The sequence below is a fragment of the Aspergillus ochraceoroseus genome (assembly GCF_002846915.1).
Source record: "Aspergillus ochraceoroseus IBT 24754 chromosome Unknown P175scaffold_2, whole genome shotgun sequence".
Lineage (NCBI taxonomy): Eukaryota > Fungi > Ascomycota > Eurotiomycetes > Eurotiales > Aspergillaceae > Aspergillus > Aspergillus ochraceoroseus.
In genome coordinates, this window is record NW_024468477.1 from 1,223,671 (window position 1) to 1,236,408 (window position 12,738).

General features: G+C 52.2%; 4 protein-coding genes across 4 annotated transcripts; 1 reads left to right on the forward strand and 3 right to left on the reverse strand.

The window, feature by feature from the left end:
• Positions 1–170: 170 nt before the first annotated feature.
• On the reverse strand, positions 171–5,716 carry P175DRAFT_0507390 (uncharacterized protein; the record flags this gene model as incomplete). Its single annotated transcript, XM_040898265.1, has 5 exons — positions 171–258; positions 308–1,809; positions 1,870–2,768; positions 4,169–5,452; positions 5,521–5,716. 5 exons carry the CDS (start codon positions 5,714–5,716, stop codon positions 171–173), a joined length of 3,969 nt encoding a protein of 1,322 aa, XP_040753953.1.
• Positions 5,717–6,438: 722 nt separating this feature from the next.
• On the reverse strand, positions 6,439–8,031 carry P175DRAFT_0433055 (H(+)-transporting V1 sector ATPase subunit H; the record flags this gene model as incomplete). Its single annotated transcript, XM_040893576.1, has 3 exons — positions 6,439–7,051; positions 7,127–7,652; positions 7,728–8,031. 3 exons carry the CDS (start codon positions 8,029–8,031, stop codon positions 6,439–6,441), a joined length of 1,443 nt encoding a protein of 480 aa, XP_040753954.1.
• A 215-nt stretch (positions 8,032–8,246) lies between these two features.
• Positions 8,247–11,337, forward strand: P175DRAFT_0521708 (M protein repeat protein). Its single transcript, XM_040899217.1, has 3 exons — positions 8,247–8,712; positions 8,774–10,203; positions 10,270–11,337. Exons 1-3 carry the CDS (start codon positions 8,556–8,558, stop codon positions 11,212–11,214), a joined length of 2,532 nt encoding a protein of 843 aa, XP_040753955.1. The 5' UTR covers positions 8,247–8,555; the 3' UTR covers positions 11,215–11,337.
• A 40-nt stretch (positions 11,338–11,377) lies between these two features.
• Positions 11,378–12,630, reverse strand: P175DRAFT_0499092 (ankyrin repeat domain-containing protein). Its single transcript, XM_040896657.1, has 6 exons — positions 12,481–12,630; positions 12,389–12,414; positions 12,185–12,313; positions 11,990–12,112; positions 11,562–11,891; positions 11,378–11,484 (listed from the first exon to the last, which is right to left on the reverse strand). Exons 1-6 carry the CDS (start codon positions 12,536–12,538, stop codon positions 11,434–11,436), a joined length of 717 nt encoding a protein of 238 aa, XP_040753956.1. The 5' UTR covers positions 12,539–12,630; the 3' UTR covers positions 11,378–11,433.
• Positions 12,631–12,738: the final 108 nt, after the last annotated feature.

Consider the following 12,738-nt stretch of genomic DNA (forward strand, 5'->3'; position numbering starts at 1 on the left):
GAGCACAGAAGTGAGCAAGAGCAAAAACGATGCGAAACAGGAAACTCCAGGGACACCGGCACCGGGGGGATATAAAGGTAAGTAATAAATGTTGTTACAGACAGACAGACAGACACACACAAGATTGACGAAAATCTCGGGCATAACCGGAGAAGGAAAAGAAAAAGGGATTAATTTCTGCCTAGGAGGTTTTTAAACACCTCACGTTCTGTAAAGATAGCGGTTTGGAGTCGGCGCGTTTCGCGGAGTGCCTCGTCCCTATGGGAAGTTAGTACCCGGGAAAGAGGGGAGGGTGGGTGGTACATACCGATCAGATTGGAGTTCAGCCACTTCGATCTGAGCACGGTTCATGCGGCTGACGACTTCGCTCATTTCCACGTCCGCGACGCGCAGTAATTTCTCCAGTTCCTTCACGCGGAGTTCAAGCGTCTCGGACTGCACGACCTGGGTCAGGGGCATGCCGTCACCGCTGGTGGTCTTATCCAGGCGCGGGGAGCGGATGGTGAAGGGGGTGCTCGGGGGAATGGGGGACAGAGCCACGGGGCTACGGGAGCCGTTCTTCATGCGCAGGAGCTGAGCGTTATGGCTCTCTTGGATCTGGCGGATCTCGTCTTCGTGACGAGCCATTTCGTCTTCCGCGTTTTGCTGGGCCGTCAAGAGGACGTCTTCCATTTCCTTGAGGTGCGCTTGCATTTCGTTGATGCGGATGGCGGAGAGCTGTTGCTCTTTCTCGCCCTTGCCAATGGCGTCGGCGAGACGGCTACGCAGGGCATTGTTTGTGGCCAGCTGTTGGCGCACATGCTGCGCGAGCATGTCCGTTCGGTCGACCGACTCTGCCAACTCGTTGGACTCCGCCTGAGGCGAGTGAGCAACGCTAGCCTCTGCGTATTCGCGATCGGCTTGGAGTTGTTGGTATGCGGATTCGAGCGAGGAAGAGGTGGCAATGACCTCGGCGAAGCCATCTTCCAGGCCCTCGGGGACTGCGATGTCATGTTCTTGGAGCAGAACACGGAGGGAGGTGGTTTCTTGCTCGGCGCGGTCCAGATCCATCTTCAGACCGGCTAAGCCCTTTTCGCACTGCCATTTCTGATCCAAGGCATCCTCTGCACGGATGCGGAGGTGGTTCACCTCCTCCCGCAAGTTGCGCACTTCGCGCTCGTATCCCATTCGACGTGGGGAGTCCGATTCTTGGGCACGCGCCAGTTCCAGTTCGAGGATCCTGATGCGCTTCTCGCTCTGGCGGGATTCATGCGCCTGGCGGTCCAGCAGACGGCGGAGAGCTTGGTGAAGCGCGTCTCGCTGGGCTTCAGCGCCTTCCACCCGGTCCGCCAGGGACTCTCGGGTGTTGTCGCGTTCTTTGCCTGATATAGAGTTGGATCGTGAAAGGGAACCGGATCGTTTGAGACCGGTCGAGCCATTCGCCTTGGGAGGCATGCGAGCCAAGGAGTTGGACCGCGAAAGGCCAAAGGCGACGCTTCGTCGCTTCGCTGACGTGTTGTCCTCTTCCGCAATGGAAGCAAACCGATTGCCCTGTAATTGGGCTAGCGCAGCATTTTCGATCTTCAAAGCCTCGATTTCTTCCGTCAAGCGTTGGATCTCGGCGGGATCGGGCAGAGCTTGGGTATCTCGGAAACCGTCGCGCTCGTTACGGATCTGCTCGAGCTCCACGCGCATAGCCGTCAAGAGGTCTTCAAAGTTGTCTTTGATTTGGCGCTCCTCTACGAGCTTCCGACGGGTATCGTCTAATGCGCTTTCTAGTTCTCGAGTTCTCGAAGACAAGTCGGAGATCTCCACTCTCTCCCGTCGAAGCTAGGGGCACGGATTATTAATGTGGGCTCCAAAAAGAGGGGAATAGAGCTTGAGCTTTACCTGCGCAACCTGCGATTCCAGGATCTGGACATGCGACTCCGATGCCATGCGGCGCGCGCGCTCCTCCTGCAGTTTCTGACTGAATTCAACCTTGAGTTGAGCGCGCTCCTGCTCGGCTGCGCGGCGGTACTTCTCGATATCTTCAATTCGCCCACCGGATTCGTAGGCATATCGAATCGAGCTCGTTCCCGAGTCTGAAAAATAATCACTGGTACGTCGGCCAGGCGTATCGATAGGCGTTTCCGACTGTAACCGTTCGACCAAGTCCTCTAGTTCCATTTCGCGCCGGATCGACCCCGCCAGCTCAGAGCTGATTTCCCGCAGCTCATTTTCTAGGTCCGCCACCTGGGCGGAGGGGGCGGAGGGGGCGGTTTCCAGGATGCTGGCACTGCTAAGGGAGCCATTGCGAACGGGGTAATGCCCAGGAGCCCTACCGGTCGTATCGAACGGTACGGTAGTAGAAGGAGTAATAGAATAGGAGGTGCTGGGTAGAGATGGAGGCATGGGGGATGGTAGCGGCGAACGACCGCTGTCGGAGATTTCTGTACTAGAAGACTCGGCGCCAGGAGACGTGCTCGCGCGCCAGCCAAAGAAAGAACTAATTTTATTCCCTGGCGTTTTTGGTTGTCGCGGATCTGTTACACCATTGGACACGGTTCGACCATGGGCGTCAATGTGTAGTGGAGGGGGTCTGTTCAATGGTGGGTGTAGTGCCATTATCGTGGCACGCTTATGGGTCGTAGAGACTGGAGAGGGAAGGACCGGAATGAAGGGTTCACTGACAAGACGACTATGTACCGGCGTCCCATTCGTAAATTGGGATCTATAGAGTTGGGTTATATCGAGGTCGTCGTCGTCACTGTCGTCGCTGTCCACATTCACTGCGGAGGCGGATGTATCTATGCGGAGAGGGGACCGAAACGGAGCTCTCTGGGGTAACCTGTATAGAAGAGATGAACGTAGGGGGTTAGTCCTGCAACGTCCCAAGAGGACGATGAACATTTGACGTCCCAATCTCGTAAGGGGGGAATGAGGAGGAGGAGGAGGAGGAGGAGGAAGGAGAAAGGAAAGAAGGAGAAGAGAGAGGAGTGGAGCAGGGGGGGGGGGGGGAGGAGTCTTACCTATCCAAGCTTCGGCGAGCAAAGAGAGACGGGTCGTCATGGGCAGCAGGCGAAGTGTGAGAGGACAAGACCGGAGAGGGTAGCTGATTTGGAGGTGAGGTCCCCCCAGAAGACGCACGGTGGAGAGAGATGGGAGACTGCAGAGAGGAAGGGAGAGGATCGGCGTCGGAGTAGACGGAGGGCAGAGACGACGAAGAAGACGCTCGAGAGGGAGTCGATCGGCGGGCTGTGGGCGGCAATGGCTTCTTGCGCACGAGGGCGGCAGCAGGAGAGGGAGGATGAAGAGGAGGATGAAGAGGAGGAGGAGGAGGAGGAGGAGGAGGAGGAAGATGAGGATGGTCAGGGCCATTTGTAACAGGAGGGGGAGAACTTGGGGCGCCAGGCGCTGGAGGAGAAGTCCAGCCAGGGCCCATGATTCGTTTATTAGATGAAGATAATAATAATAATCGGACTCTAGACCGACGAGTCGTATAGAATATAGTAGTAGGAACCCTGGGGAGGAAAGGAAACTAGTATCAGCCCAGGTATGAAAGAGAAGTCAAAGGGGATCAAATCAGAGAAGAGAGATCGACAGATCCTCATGGTGAGAGTCAAAGAGAAGCACAAAGCGAGAAAGGCGCCAACCCGGAATGAAAGAGAGAGAGAAGGGATGAAAGCGATTCAGGGGGAGAAAGAAAGACATCGAAAAAGGAGTTCAGCAGGACTAAATTAGTAGCAGTGGGTCAAAATCAATATAGACCTGAGTTTATCTGCTTGACATCTGAATGGTTACTATAATAGTCTCTCCGTACAGAATCTACGCCGTACCTAGATAGATAGATAGATAGATACCAAATGGATCAAGAAGAGAAGAAGAAGATAATAGCATAATATAATATAATATATATATATATATATATATATATATAGTAGCGGCAGCCGATCCTAGCGAACCAACTTTCCAAACTCCGCTAATCTTCAGGGGTAAATAGTACCAACTAGTAGTATGGATATGAGCGGGATTTAGAGTTGGCGCATTCTTGAGTCTATATATAAATACCAATCTTCATCTCTGTATAGTGTATGCTGGAATAATATCGTACAATTCCTCAGTAGGGAATAAAATCAAATCCCATCCGGTCTACCTCGTCAGCACTGGAAAACTTCTTCTCTTGGGGGGGGGGGGGGGAGGGAAATACCTAAATACCCATTCCAGCTTTCATTCTCATCCAATTGATGAGCCCAATACTGCTCTAGAAACTTCAACGATTGCAACACATTCGGAATGCGAATCGTATCATGTAATGACGACAGAAGCTGTCGAATATGTTGGCGATCGTCTCCCTGTGCCTCACAGCCCGCAATGAACAGCGGCGTCGTGAGCATCGTCCACGGACTGAGTCCCTGAGAGGGTCGAATCTGCTCCGTACACTCGAGGATCCGCTGGACTGACTGCTGGACCGCGGGGCCCGACGGCGGTATCTTGCGGAGCCGACGGTGGATTTGGATCAGCGCACTGTGCTGGAACGCTTCGTTGCAAAGAAGGAATTGTCGAATGTACTCCGTCGAGAGGCCCTCGACCACCCCCGGGTAGAACGCCGGCGTGGACTGAGCCCCCGCGTCCATCAGTTGGCGTAGGGACGCCTCCAATTCCGTCGCTGTCGTTTCGTCCCCCGGTTGATCGTGGGGGGTCTGCCAGGCTGCGGCTCCGATTCCGCGGAAAATCGCCGCCAGACTCACGGTAAACCCCCAATAGTCGTCGAGATAGTCTGGCGTCTCCCCCGATGAGCTGGGCCCCAGTAAGATAGCCTGGCTGGTGGCATCGCCGATGGGGGGTCCGTTCCCCGTCAATGCGGTAAGCGATACGATAGACCGATACCATCGATTGAGGTACCTGTGGAAACCCTCGGAGGACGCGGGAGACCACCCGGCTTGCTCGCGCGAGGCGATCATGAGCGCCTGCGCGCCTTCAATATGAGCTCGCCATGAATGCGGATGAATTGCGCCGGAGTGGATCTCTGCGAGACAGAGGGTACGTGCCGTCGCCAGCAGCGCATCCGACCCCTTCGTCCCCGGACTCTGGAGTTCGTTGCGAAAATGCTCCAAACTGAGCGCCATCAACCGCGCAATATCGGGGGCGGACTTGACGTTTTCGGATTGGTTGTGTAAGGCCTGGATATGGATGGCCGATAGCGCCATGGTGGCGTACAGTAACGAGGGCGTTTGCAGGGCCATGGGGACGAGCATTCGACATATATCCTGCTGCATCCCCGAATGACAAGCGGTGATCTGGGAGGCATCATGAACGAAGTGGTGAAGGAGGGACTTTTGGTGGGAGGATAGCGAAGAAAACGGATCGACAGCTTTTGTCCAGGACACGACGGAAGAGAACGAGGAGGAGGAAGAAGTAGAAGAAGAAGAAGAAGAAGAGGTGGCGGCGGCGGATGATTTGGTGGTGTAGATGAATTCTCCCGGAGAGTATTCTACAGCAAGAATCTGGGGTCAGAAACACATCCCTCCTAGGAGATAGTTTATATACCATAAGACTCACCTAACCTCTGCATGCCTCCATCCCGAACGCAGGCTCCAAACCTCGACCGCGAAAAAGCGCGACCTCCCCACTGCAACTGCATCGCATACCGACACGGTGATCCCGCAGTTTTGCATCGACCACACGTCGGACGCTGCTCATCACATTTTTGCCGGCGTGACTTACATCTTTTGCAACCAGTAAACGATCGTGACATTGGGAAGCGTTATCCTGAATTTTTGGACTTATGCCTGTGTGTGTGGTTTTTTTTTTTTCCCCTTCCCTTCCCCGCTCCTGCGGTTCAGCGGGAAATCTCTCTCTCTCTCTCTCTCTCTCTCTCTCTTTTAAATAGTGGGAGAGGAATTGAGAGGATATCATGGACGAAAGGAGAAAAAGCAGTGTCTTATATATATACCTATGAAAAGTCGTCCTTCCTGTTGTGAGAGGCAAAATAGTGGACTGTAGATAAGCTGCACCTCGAGATTTCCCCCCTCAACCTCAATCCCATCACATCCACTTTTGTATCAAAGAGCCACCAGTTTGTTTCGCAACACGAACCCCCTTGGATAAATTTTGGACAAGTTCCCGCTTCTTTTTCCTTTTCCTTTATAGCTTGGGGCTGATCCTACCGACTAAGATGGAGTAGTGTGTTCTTTTCGGAGAGATCCCGTCGATAAGCATTCTCCATAAGTAATTCCTTCACATTCAGTGGCTTGACTGCGTTTTCAATCCACCACGAGGAGAATCTCTTATCTATATTTCTCAGTACAAGACACAATAGAAAGGTCTTGATATAGCTGCAAAGCCCGTTCAAGGCAGCCAATATGCCTTCCTGGCCACATAGAAAAGAGAAACGAGTACAAACAAACAGGGTAGTATAGTATAGTCGGTTCTTATTCGACAAGAACAAAAGAGGAAAAAAAAAAAAAGGAAAAGTGTTTAATCATCAAAGGTATAGCGGAGCCACTCTCCTACCGCCCGCAAGCTTTCCCATCGCACAGACTCGTCTTTATCGGCCATCAGCTCCATCACGCGGGTCTTCAATCCCAGCTTTTCCAGCTGCCCCCGTCGTTCGGGAAGCTCCTTGACCAAGTGTCCCACGTCGTTGCAAGCAATTGCCAGAACCTGTTTGTCATTCTCCCAGCTCTTCGACATAATCTCAGCCAGCTTCTTGGGAAGCGCGCCGTTGGACTCATCCAGAATCCGGCGAGCATTGTCCTTCCAGAAAGTGGGGTTGCGATGAGGCGGGGACCAGCGCAGGTGGCCAGACTGCAGCTCCGCAGCATACTGATCGAATGTTGTCTGGGTTTTGGTGTACTCCTCGAGCATCTCCCTCAGGGATTTCAGGTCCTCCAGAAGGTCCGGATCGGTTAAATGGCGCCCAGAGAGGGTTGTGAGGAGAGCAGGCAAGCGGACAAACACGGCGACGGGAAGGAGACTAGTGCGGTTGGAGGACAGGAGGTTGTTGAGGGTCGCAAGAAGGAGTCGGGTGGTCTTTTCTTTGGGGGACAGTCGAAGGAGGTGGGAGTATAGCTGAATAATCTCGTAGTCCCTGTGCCGGTCAGTAAGAGCATGCGAAAAGTTGTTGGGTATATATATATATTTTTTTTTTTTTTGGATCACATACGCCTGCAACTCTTCCCCAAGAAGGCGGCCTTCAAAGCTCAGCTGCCAGAGGACCAGGAGGACTCGATACAAGAGCTGGAGCCCCACTCCGCCAGAGATCCCAGTATCAACTACGCGGGAACTGCTGCCAGCTAGGCTGCTGCTTGAGCTATTCTCCTTGGCCCCTGCAGCCGCACGGAGAATTTCAATCAAGGGATCGACCGTCTGCTTCCGTTCATTCCAGAAGATCTGTCGAGAGCTGGATGTGCGAAGCAATGCTGACAGTTCCTGGACTCCAATGTCCTGAAGCCCGCTATCTTGATTCTGGGTGAGAGTAGACAGATAGCTGTAGAGCTGCGGGAGCGCTTCCTCATCCCGCACTGTCGGTTTTGAAGAAGAAGTAAGGCTGAGAGACACCAGGTTGGTCAAGAAGGTGGAAGTGAGCAGCGGAATGGGGTCTTCGGCATTTGTAGAGTGATGCAAGAGGGGAAGGAATGGCTTGTAAGGGTCTGGATGCGCAACCAGGGCGGACGACAAGGAGGGAGCATCTAGAACACGACACAAACATCAATCAGCATTGTGCATTCCTCAGCAGAGGCTTCATTAATCAATTGAGAACAAACCATTGATGAGATCGGCTGCAAGCACTAGAATGTACTGTACAATATCGCTTCGTCTGGCTGCGGATTCCAACACACTCTTCCCCTCCGCACCTCCCGCCAGCAGACTCACGTATCCCAAAAGATCGCCATCGATAGTCTGACGGCGCTGTTCCTTGCGAACCTTATCTACAGCCTTGATCTTCTTCAGATGGTCCTCAGTGATATTCCCTGCACGGACGGCTCCCTCCCACGGGATAGGACGAGCTCGAATGTTGTTCTGCAGGGAGCTGAGATACGTGGGGGGCTCCAGGGAAACAACCGACATGATTCCAGACAAGTCAAGGAGCCTGCCGGGTAAATATGAAGGAAGAGACAAGGAAAGAGGACAGAGAGGAGACCTGGTGAGGGTGTCGTCGGGAGAACACCTAGCAAGCAGTAGGAGTGAAGGTCTAGGAGACGACCGAATGAGGCAAAGGTCGCCAAGCCACTTCAGGTAACTCTCCCGCACTCGTCCAACTCCACGCCGTCTGGTCTGGCATCTCTCATCTCACTTGTGTCAACCTGGAGGCCAGATCTCTCTTGTATTTTACTTCAGCCTGTCCTTTTAGCGCTTCTTTTCATGGATTTTCCTTCAGAACCCGTCTCTCGTTTTCCCATCTTCTTGTCCGCGATTGACGTCGCTAATCACTGGCCAGATTGTCCCCTCATTTCATAGTGACGACAAACAGGCAGCAGATTACACTACTTTCGTCATAACGTCGCATCGTGGTCATCGGGTAAAAGGGGTAGTTCGGGTCTTCTTTTGAGAATTCTGCTGGTCTTCTCTGTCTACATCAAAGGGCTTGCAATATGTCGCAAAGCAAATGGAAAGTTGGTTCTTTTCTCCAGCAGGCTGTCGCCGGCGTGGAGTCGCGATTGGACTTGATATTAGCAGAGGAGGAAGAGTCAAAGCAACCCCAGTCTAAGCCACCGGCAGGAAAAGCAAAACCAAGCGATCCGTCTGAAAGTACGTCGTTGCATGAATGTCGCGCTGCGAATGCACAAACTATGTGGCTAACAAAGTTTAGATGCCTCGCGCAGTTCGTCTAATGCGCGGAAAAATGACCGTCTGCAGGAACGCCTAGCTCGAGCCATGGTCAGATCCAACACTCCCGGTAGCACTGCTTCTGTGTCTTCCCCAGTTACTAGCCCCGTTCCGAGCAATGATGCGCGTTCGAGCCTAGATATTGAGTCCAGTCTCGACTCCATTACCAAAGACCCAAGCCAATCCCAGGGCGCATTGTCAGATATAGCGCCAATGGCCCCGAGGATGAGCTATGACTCCGCCCGATCACCGCGCAATTCTGTAGATGCTGACACGAGAACTTCGATTGAGAGGAATATTACTAGTCCTGTGCCGGAACATTGGCAAGACATGGAGGAACCTGACCCATTACCTGCGTCAAAGGAAGCTGCGCAAATGACCACGGGATCCCCCGTTGAGGTTATCAGGTCATCATCTAATGATGATGATGACACGTCCGCACAACTAGAAGGCGATAATAACGGCCCCGAGTCGCAATTACAAGAGGAAATTCATGGGTATATTGAGCGGATCGATGCTCTACAGTCAAAGTTGAAGTACTTGGCTCAAGAAGCTGCCGAGTCCGCCCGAAATGCTGCTGCCACTGCCGAACCCGGGAGCATAGACAGGCAGCTTCGAGAAAAAGATCAAAAGATCGCCCTTTTGCTCGAAGAAGGCCAAAAACTTTCCAAGGCAGAAATGGACCATAGGGCGGTGATGAAGAAGCTTCGACAACAGTTAGTAGAAAACTCGAAGATTCAGACAGAAGCGAAAAAGAAAGGTGATAGGCTCGAGAGGGATTTGGCTAATGTTGAGGCGAGAGCTAAAAGAGCTGAGGCTGCGGAGAAGAGAGCAAACGTGTCCCTTTCTGCCCAGATGAAGGTTTCAAGAGACTTGGAAGCCGTCACAGCTGAGCGAAATGCACTGAGCCAAACGGTACAGGAGATGAAAGGGCAACTGGCTCGAGCAGTCGCCCGTGCAGATACCGCAGAGGCAAAGGCTCAGTCCGATGCTTTAGAGCAGGGAAAGTACCGTGCAAACCAGTTGGAGGAGGAGCTATCCAGCGCTAAGATTGAGCGCGAGATCAACGAGGAGAAGCTGAAAAGGGAAATCAGTAGTCTGAGAGAGACGATCGAACAGGAGAAAGAAAGAGCCAGAGTATTAGAAGCGGAGCTGAAAGGCGAGCAGTCAGTCTTGGAGAGCAAGATGGAGTCTCTCCGGTCGCGAGCCGAGGAAGCTTCTTCTGGAGTTGCTGGGGATACGCAGGCCAAACTTCTGCGCCAGATCGAAACTTTACAGACTCAGTATGCGGTTGCTAGTGAAAATTGGCAAACTCTAGAGGGATCTCTACTTTCGCGTCTCGCGAATGTAGAGAAGGAGCGAGATGAGATCGCACGTCGTGAGGGGGAAACTCGACGAAAAATTCGTGAATTGGTAAGAGTGTTATACTATTTACTATCCAAAACTATCTCATTTACGCCAGGACTAATACCGCCGCAGAATCTCAAGGTGAAAAAAGTCGAGGAAGAACTTGAGAATGCTCAAGATACGGAGCGGGATCTCTCGAACCAAGTGGAAGAACAGTCTCGGGAGGTGCAGAGACTGGAGCAGAAGCTCAGAAAAGCCACAGATGACCTGGCAGCTGCGCAAAACGAACTCGTTGAACAAAAAGTGGCGATTGATGCGACATGGGCTCAAAAACTTGAAGAGGAGCGAGCCAAATGGCGCGAGCTGGCCCTCCTTCCTATGAATCCCCCCCGACGAACCGAATCACCGGTTGCCTTCAACCGCCGACCAAGCAATCTAGAGGTCGCTGTGTCGGTGTCTGACTACCGACCTACCAGCCGCCGTTCCTCTGTAATGCCAGGTGCATCACCTGAAATCGGCACACCCCCAAGGCAGAACTCTCTCCCTGTTTCTACTGTTTCACATGCAATATTGTCTCCTCTACTCCCTAGCAGTGGGCTTATACATGTTCCCGAAACACCCACTATCATGTTCGAGTCCGATGAGTACTTCCCCCGCTCAGGAACCCCTTCCGCCTTTGGTGGTGCACCGACGCAGCATTCTCGCACCATTAACGATATCATCTCCGAGTCTACTGCTGGGGCGGGGCCCTCTGTACAACTTGTGGAGCGTATGAGTGCCACCGTGCGCAGGCTGGAGAGCGAGCGGGCTGCTTCCAAAGATGAATTAGCCCGAATCACAGCTCAACGGGACGAGGCCCGACAACAGGTCGTCGATTTGATGCGGGAGGTTGAGGAAAAGAGAGTATCCGATACCCGAGTGGAAGAGCTCGAAGAGAAGCTCGCTGGGCTTGACCGGCGGTACGAGACTACACTGGAGATGCTGGGCGAAAAGAGTGAGCAGGTGGAGGAGCTCCAAGCTGATATCGCGGATCTTAAGAAAATATACCGCGAACTAGTGGATAGTACCATGAAGTGAGAAGCACTGTATTGAATGTTGAGCATTATCATGTGTGAATGTATATGTATATAATAGCATTTCCGGGAGTTTAGAGTTCAATTGACATGGTTTTTATATTCGAGACAGGCTTTTAGAAGCGATAAGTTTGAAGCCTACTACGGAGGACTACTCCCTTGAAGATTAGAATCCTACATGTTAATTTGCCCTAGCTATGTTTCGTAATGATGTTAAATGTTTTCACAACTCAATTCCTTCCTTTTCCGCAGTCTGTAAAATATATAGTCGGACCTAACAGATGAAATCTCCGTTAGAATCTCTATACAAAAGGAACGAGAAAAAACAGCAAGTGGCCATGTCATTCATACCTTTGAATCAGGAGCCATATCAATCGCCAACCTCCCCTCAGAATCTTTCTTGTCGGCTTCAGCACCAGCCTTGAGCAGCGTGATTGCGGCATCCCCATGGCCTTCGCAGATGGCATGGTGCAAAGCAGTGAGACCGTCACTGTCTGTGGCGTTTACGGGGCTCTTTCCATCCTTCAGAAGAACCTGGATGATAGGTGTAGAGCCGATTGCCGCAGCGCGGTGGAGCGCCAGTTGTCCGCGCTTGTCTTTTACCCTGGCGCTACATTTATGTGCGACCAAGGTGCGGACGGTGGACAGATTCGCTTTGGATGTTGCGAAATGGAGAGCGTTCTATAGTTAGTGTGTAGTTTAGTATTGGAAGGCAATGTGGTGTACTCCGTAACATGTACTGAATGGCAAGAGAGAGAGAGAGAGAGAGAAAGCCGCACCTGGCCAGTGACACTCTTGACATTAACATCAGCACCTTTTCGGAGTAGAAGATCGATGATAGGGTCCCCTTCTGCGTTTTTGAGACTCGCGGCGATCATCAGAGGGGTCCATCCTGATCCATCCTGTTTTCTAGGTGTTAGCACGGTTTCTTGGGGAGAATTGGAGAATAAATTGGATTCTACTTCGGAACGTACCTCGACATCTGGATCAAAGGATTTGGTAGATACTAGGAGCTCTACGATGGGGAGGTGGTTGTATGCCACGGCCCAGTGGATAGGCAGACGTTCGTCGGCATCTTTGGTTGTTGCTAATTTGGGGTTTGCCTGTAGGCCTGTGAGAATTAAGATTGAGGCAGAATGCAGCGCGTGTCCTGGTAGATAGAAACGAGATATTCATACGTGTAAAAGTGACTCTGCCGTGGGAACTGGATCTGAGTTAGTAAACCGGGCTGGGAGAGTATAGATTTGACATGGTGGGGGGGAGAACATACGTTTGCCCTCTCGAGCAGCCTCGTGAAGGGGAAACTTGGCATCATGATCGGGATCCATGGGAATGATACTGCAATGTAAGGTATTGACCTAATATAATATGCAGACCGTTTATGTGCGAAGCTGAAGGCAATGAAGATGCTAGAAAAGAGGCAGTGTGGAGATGACGATGATGTATTTATTCCGCGTATTGCAAACGTATTTGATACGGGCCAGGAATGGGAGGGACACCTGATGTATGCCTTGCGTCCTCAGGCAAC

Excerpts from the sequence above, each read along its gene's own strand:
- P175DRAFT_0521708 (XM_040899217.1), top strand. The coding sequence starts at position 8,556 with ATGTCGCAAAGCAAATGGAAAGTTGGTTCTTTTCTCCAGCAGGCTGTC. Across the intron at positions 8,713-8,773 it reads ACCAAGCGATCCGTCTGAAA|ATGCCTCGCGCAGTTCGTCT; the intron begins GTACGTCGTTGC and ends AACAAAGTTTAG. Across the intron at positions 10,204-10,269 it reads GACGAAAAATTCGTGAATTG|AATCTCAAGGTGAAAAAAGT; the intron begins GTAAGAGTGTTA and ends ATACCGCCGCAG.
- P175DRAFT_0499092 (XM_040896657.1), bottom strand. The coding sequence starts at position 12,538 with ATGGATCCCGATCATGATGCCAAGTTTCCCCTTCACGAGGCTGCTCGA. Across the intron at positions 11,892-11,989 it reads TCAAGAGTGTCACTGGCCAG|AACGCTCTCCATTTCGCAAC; the intron begins GTGCGGCTTTCT and ends CACTAACTATAG. Across the intron at positions 11,485-11,561 it reads ATATGGCTCCTGATTCAAAG|GTCCGACTATATATTTTACA; the intron begins GTATGAATGACA and ends TTCATCTGTTAG.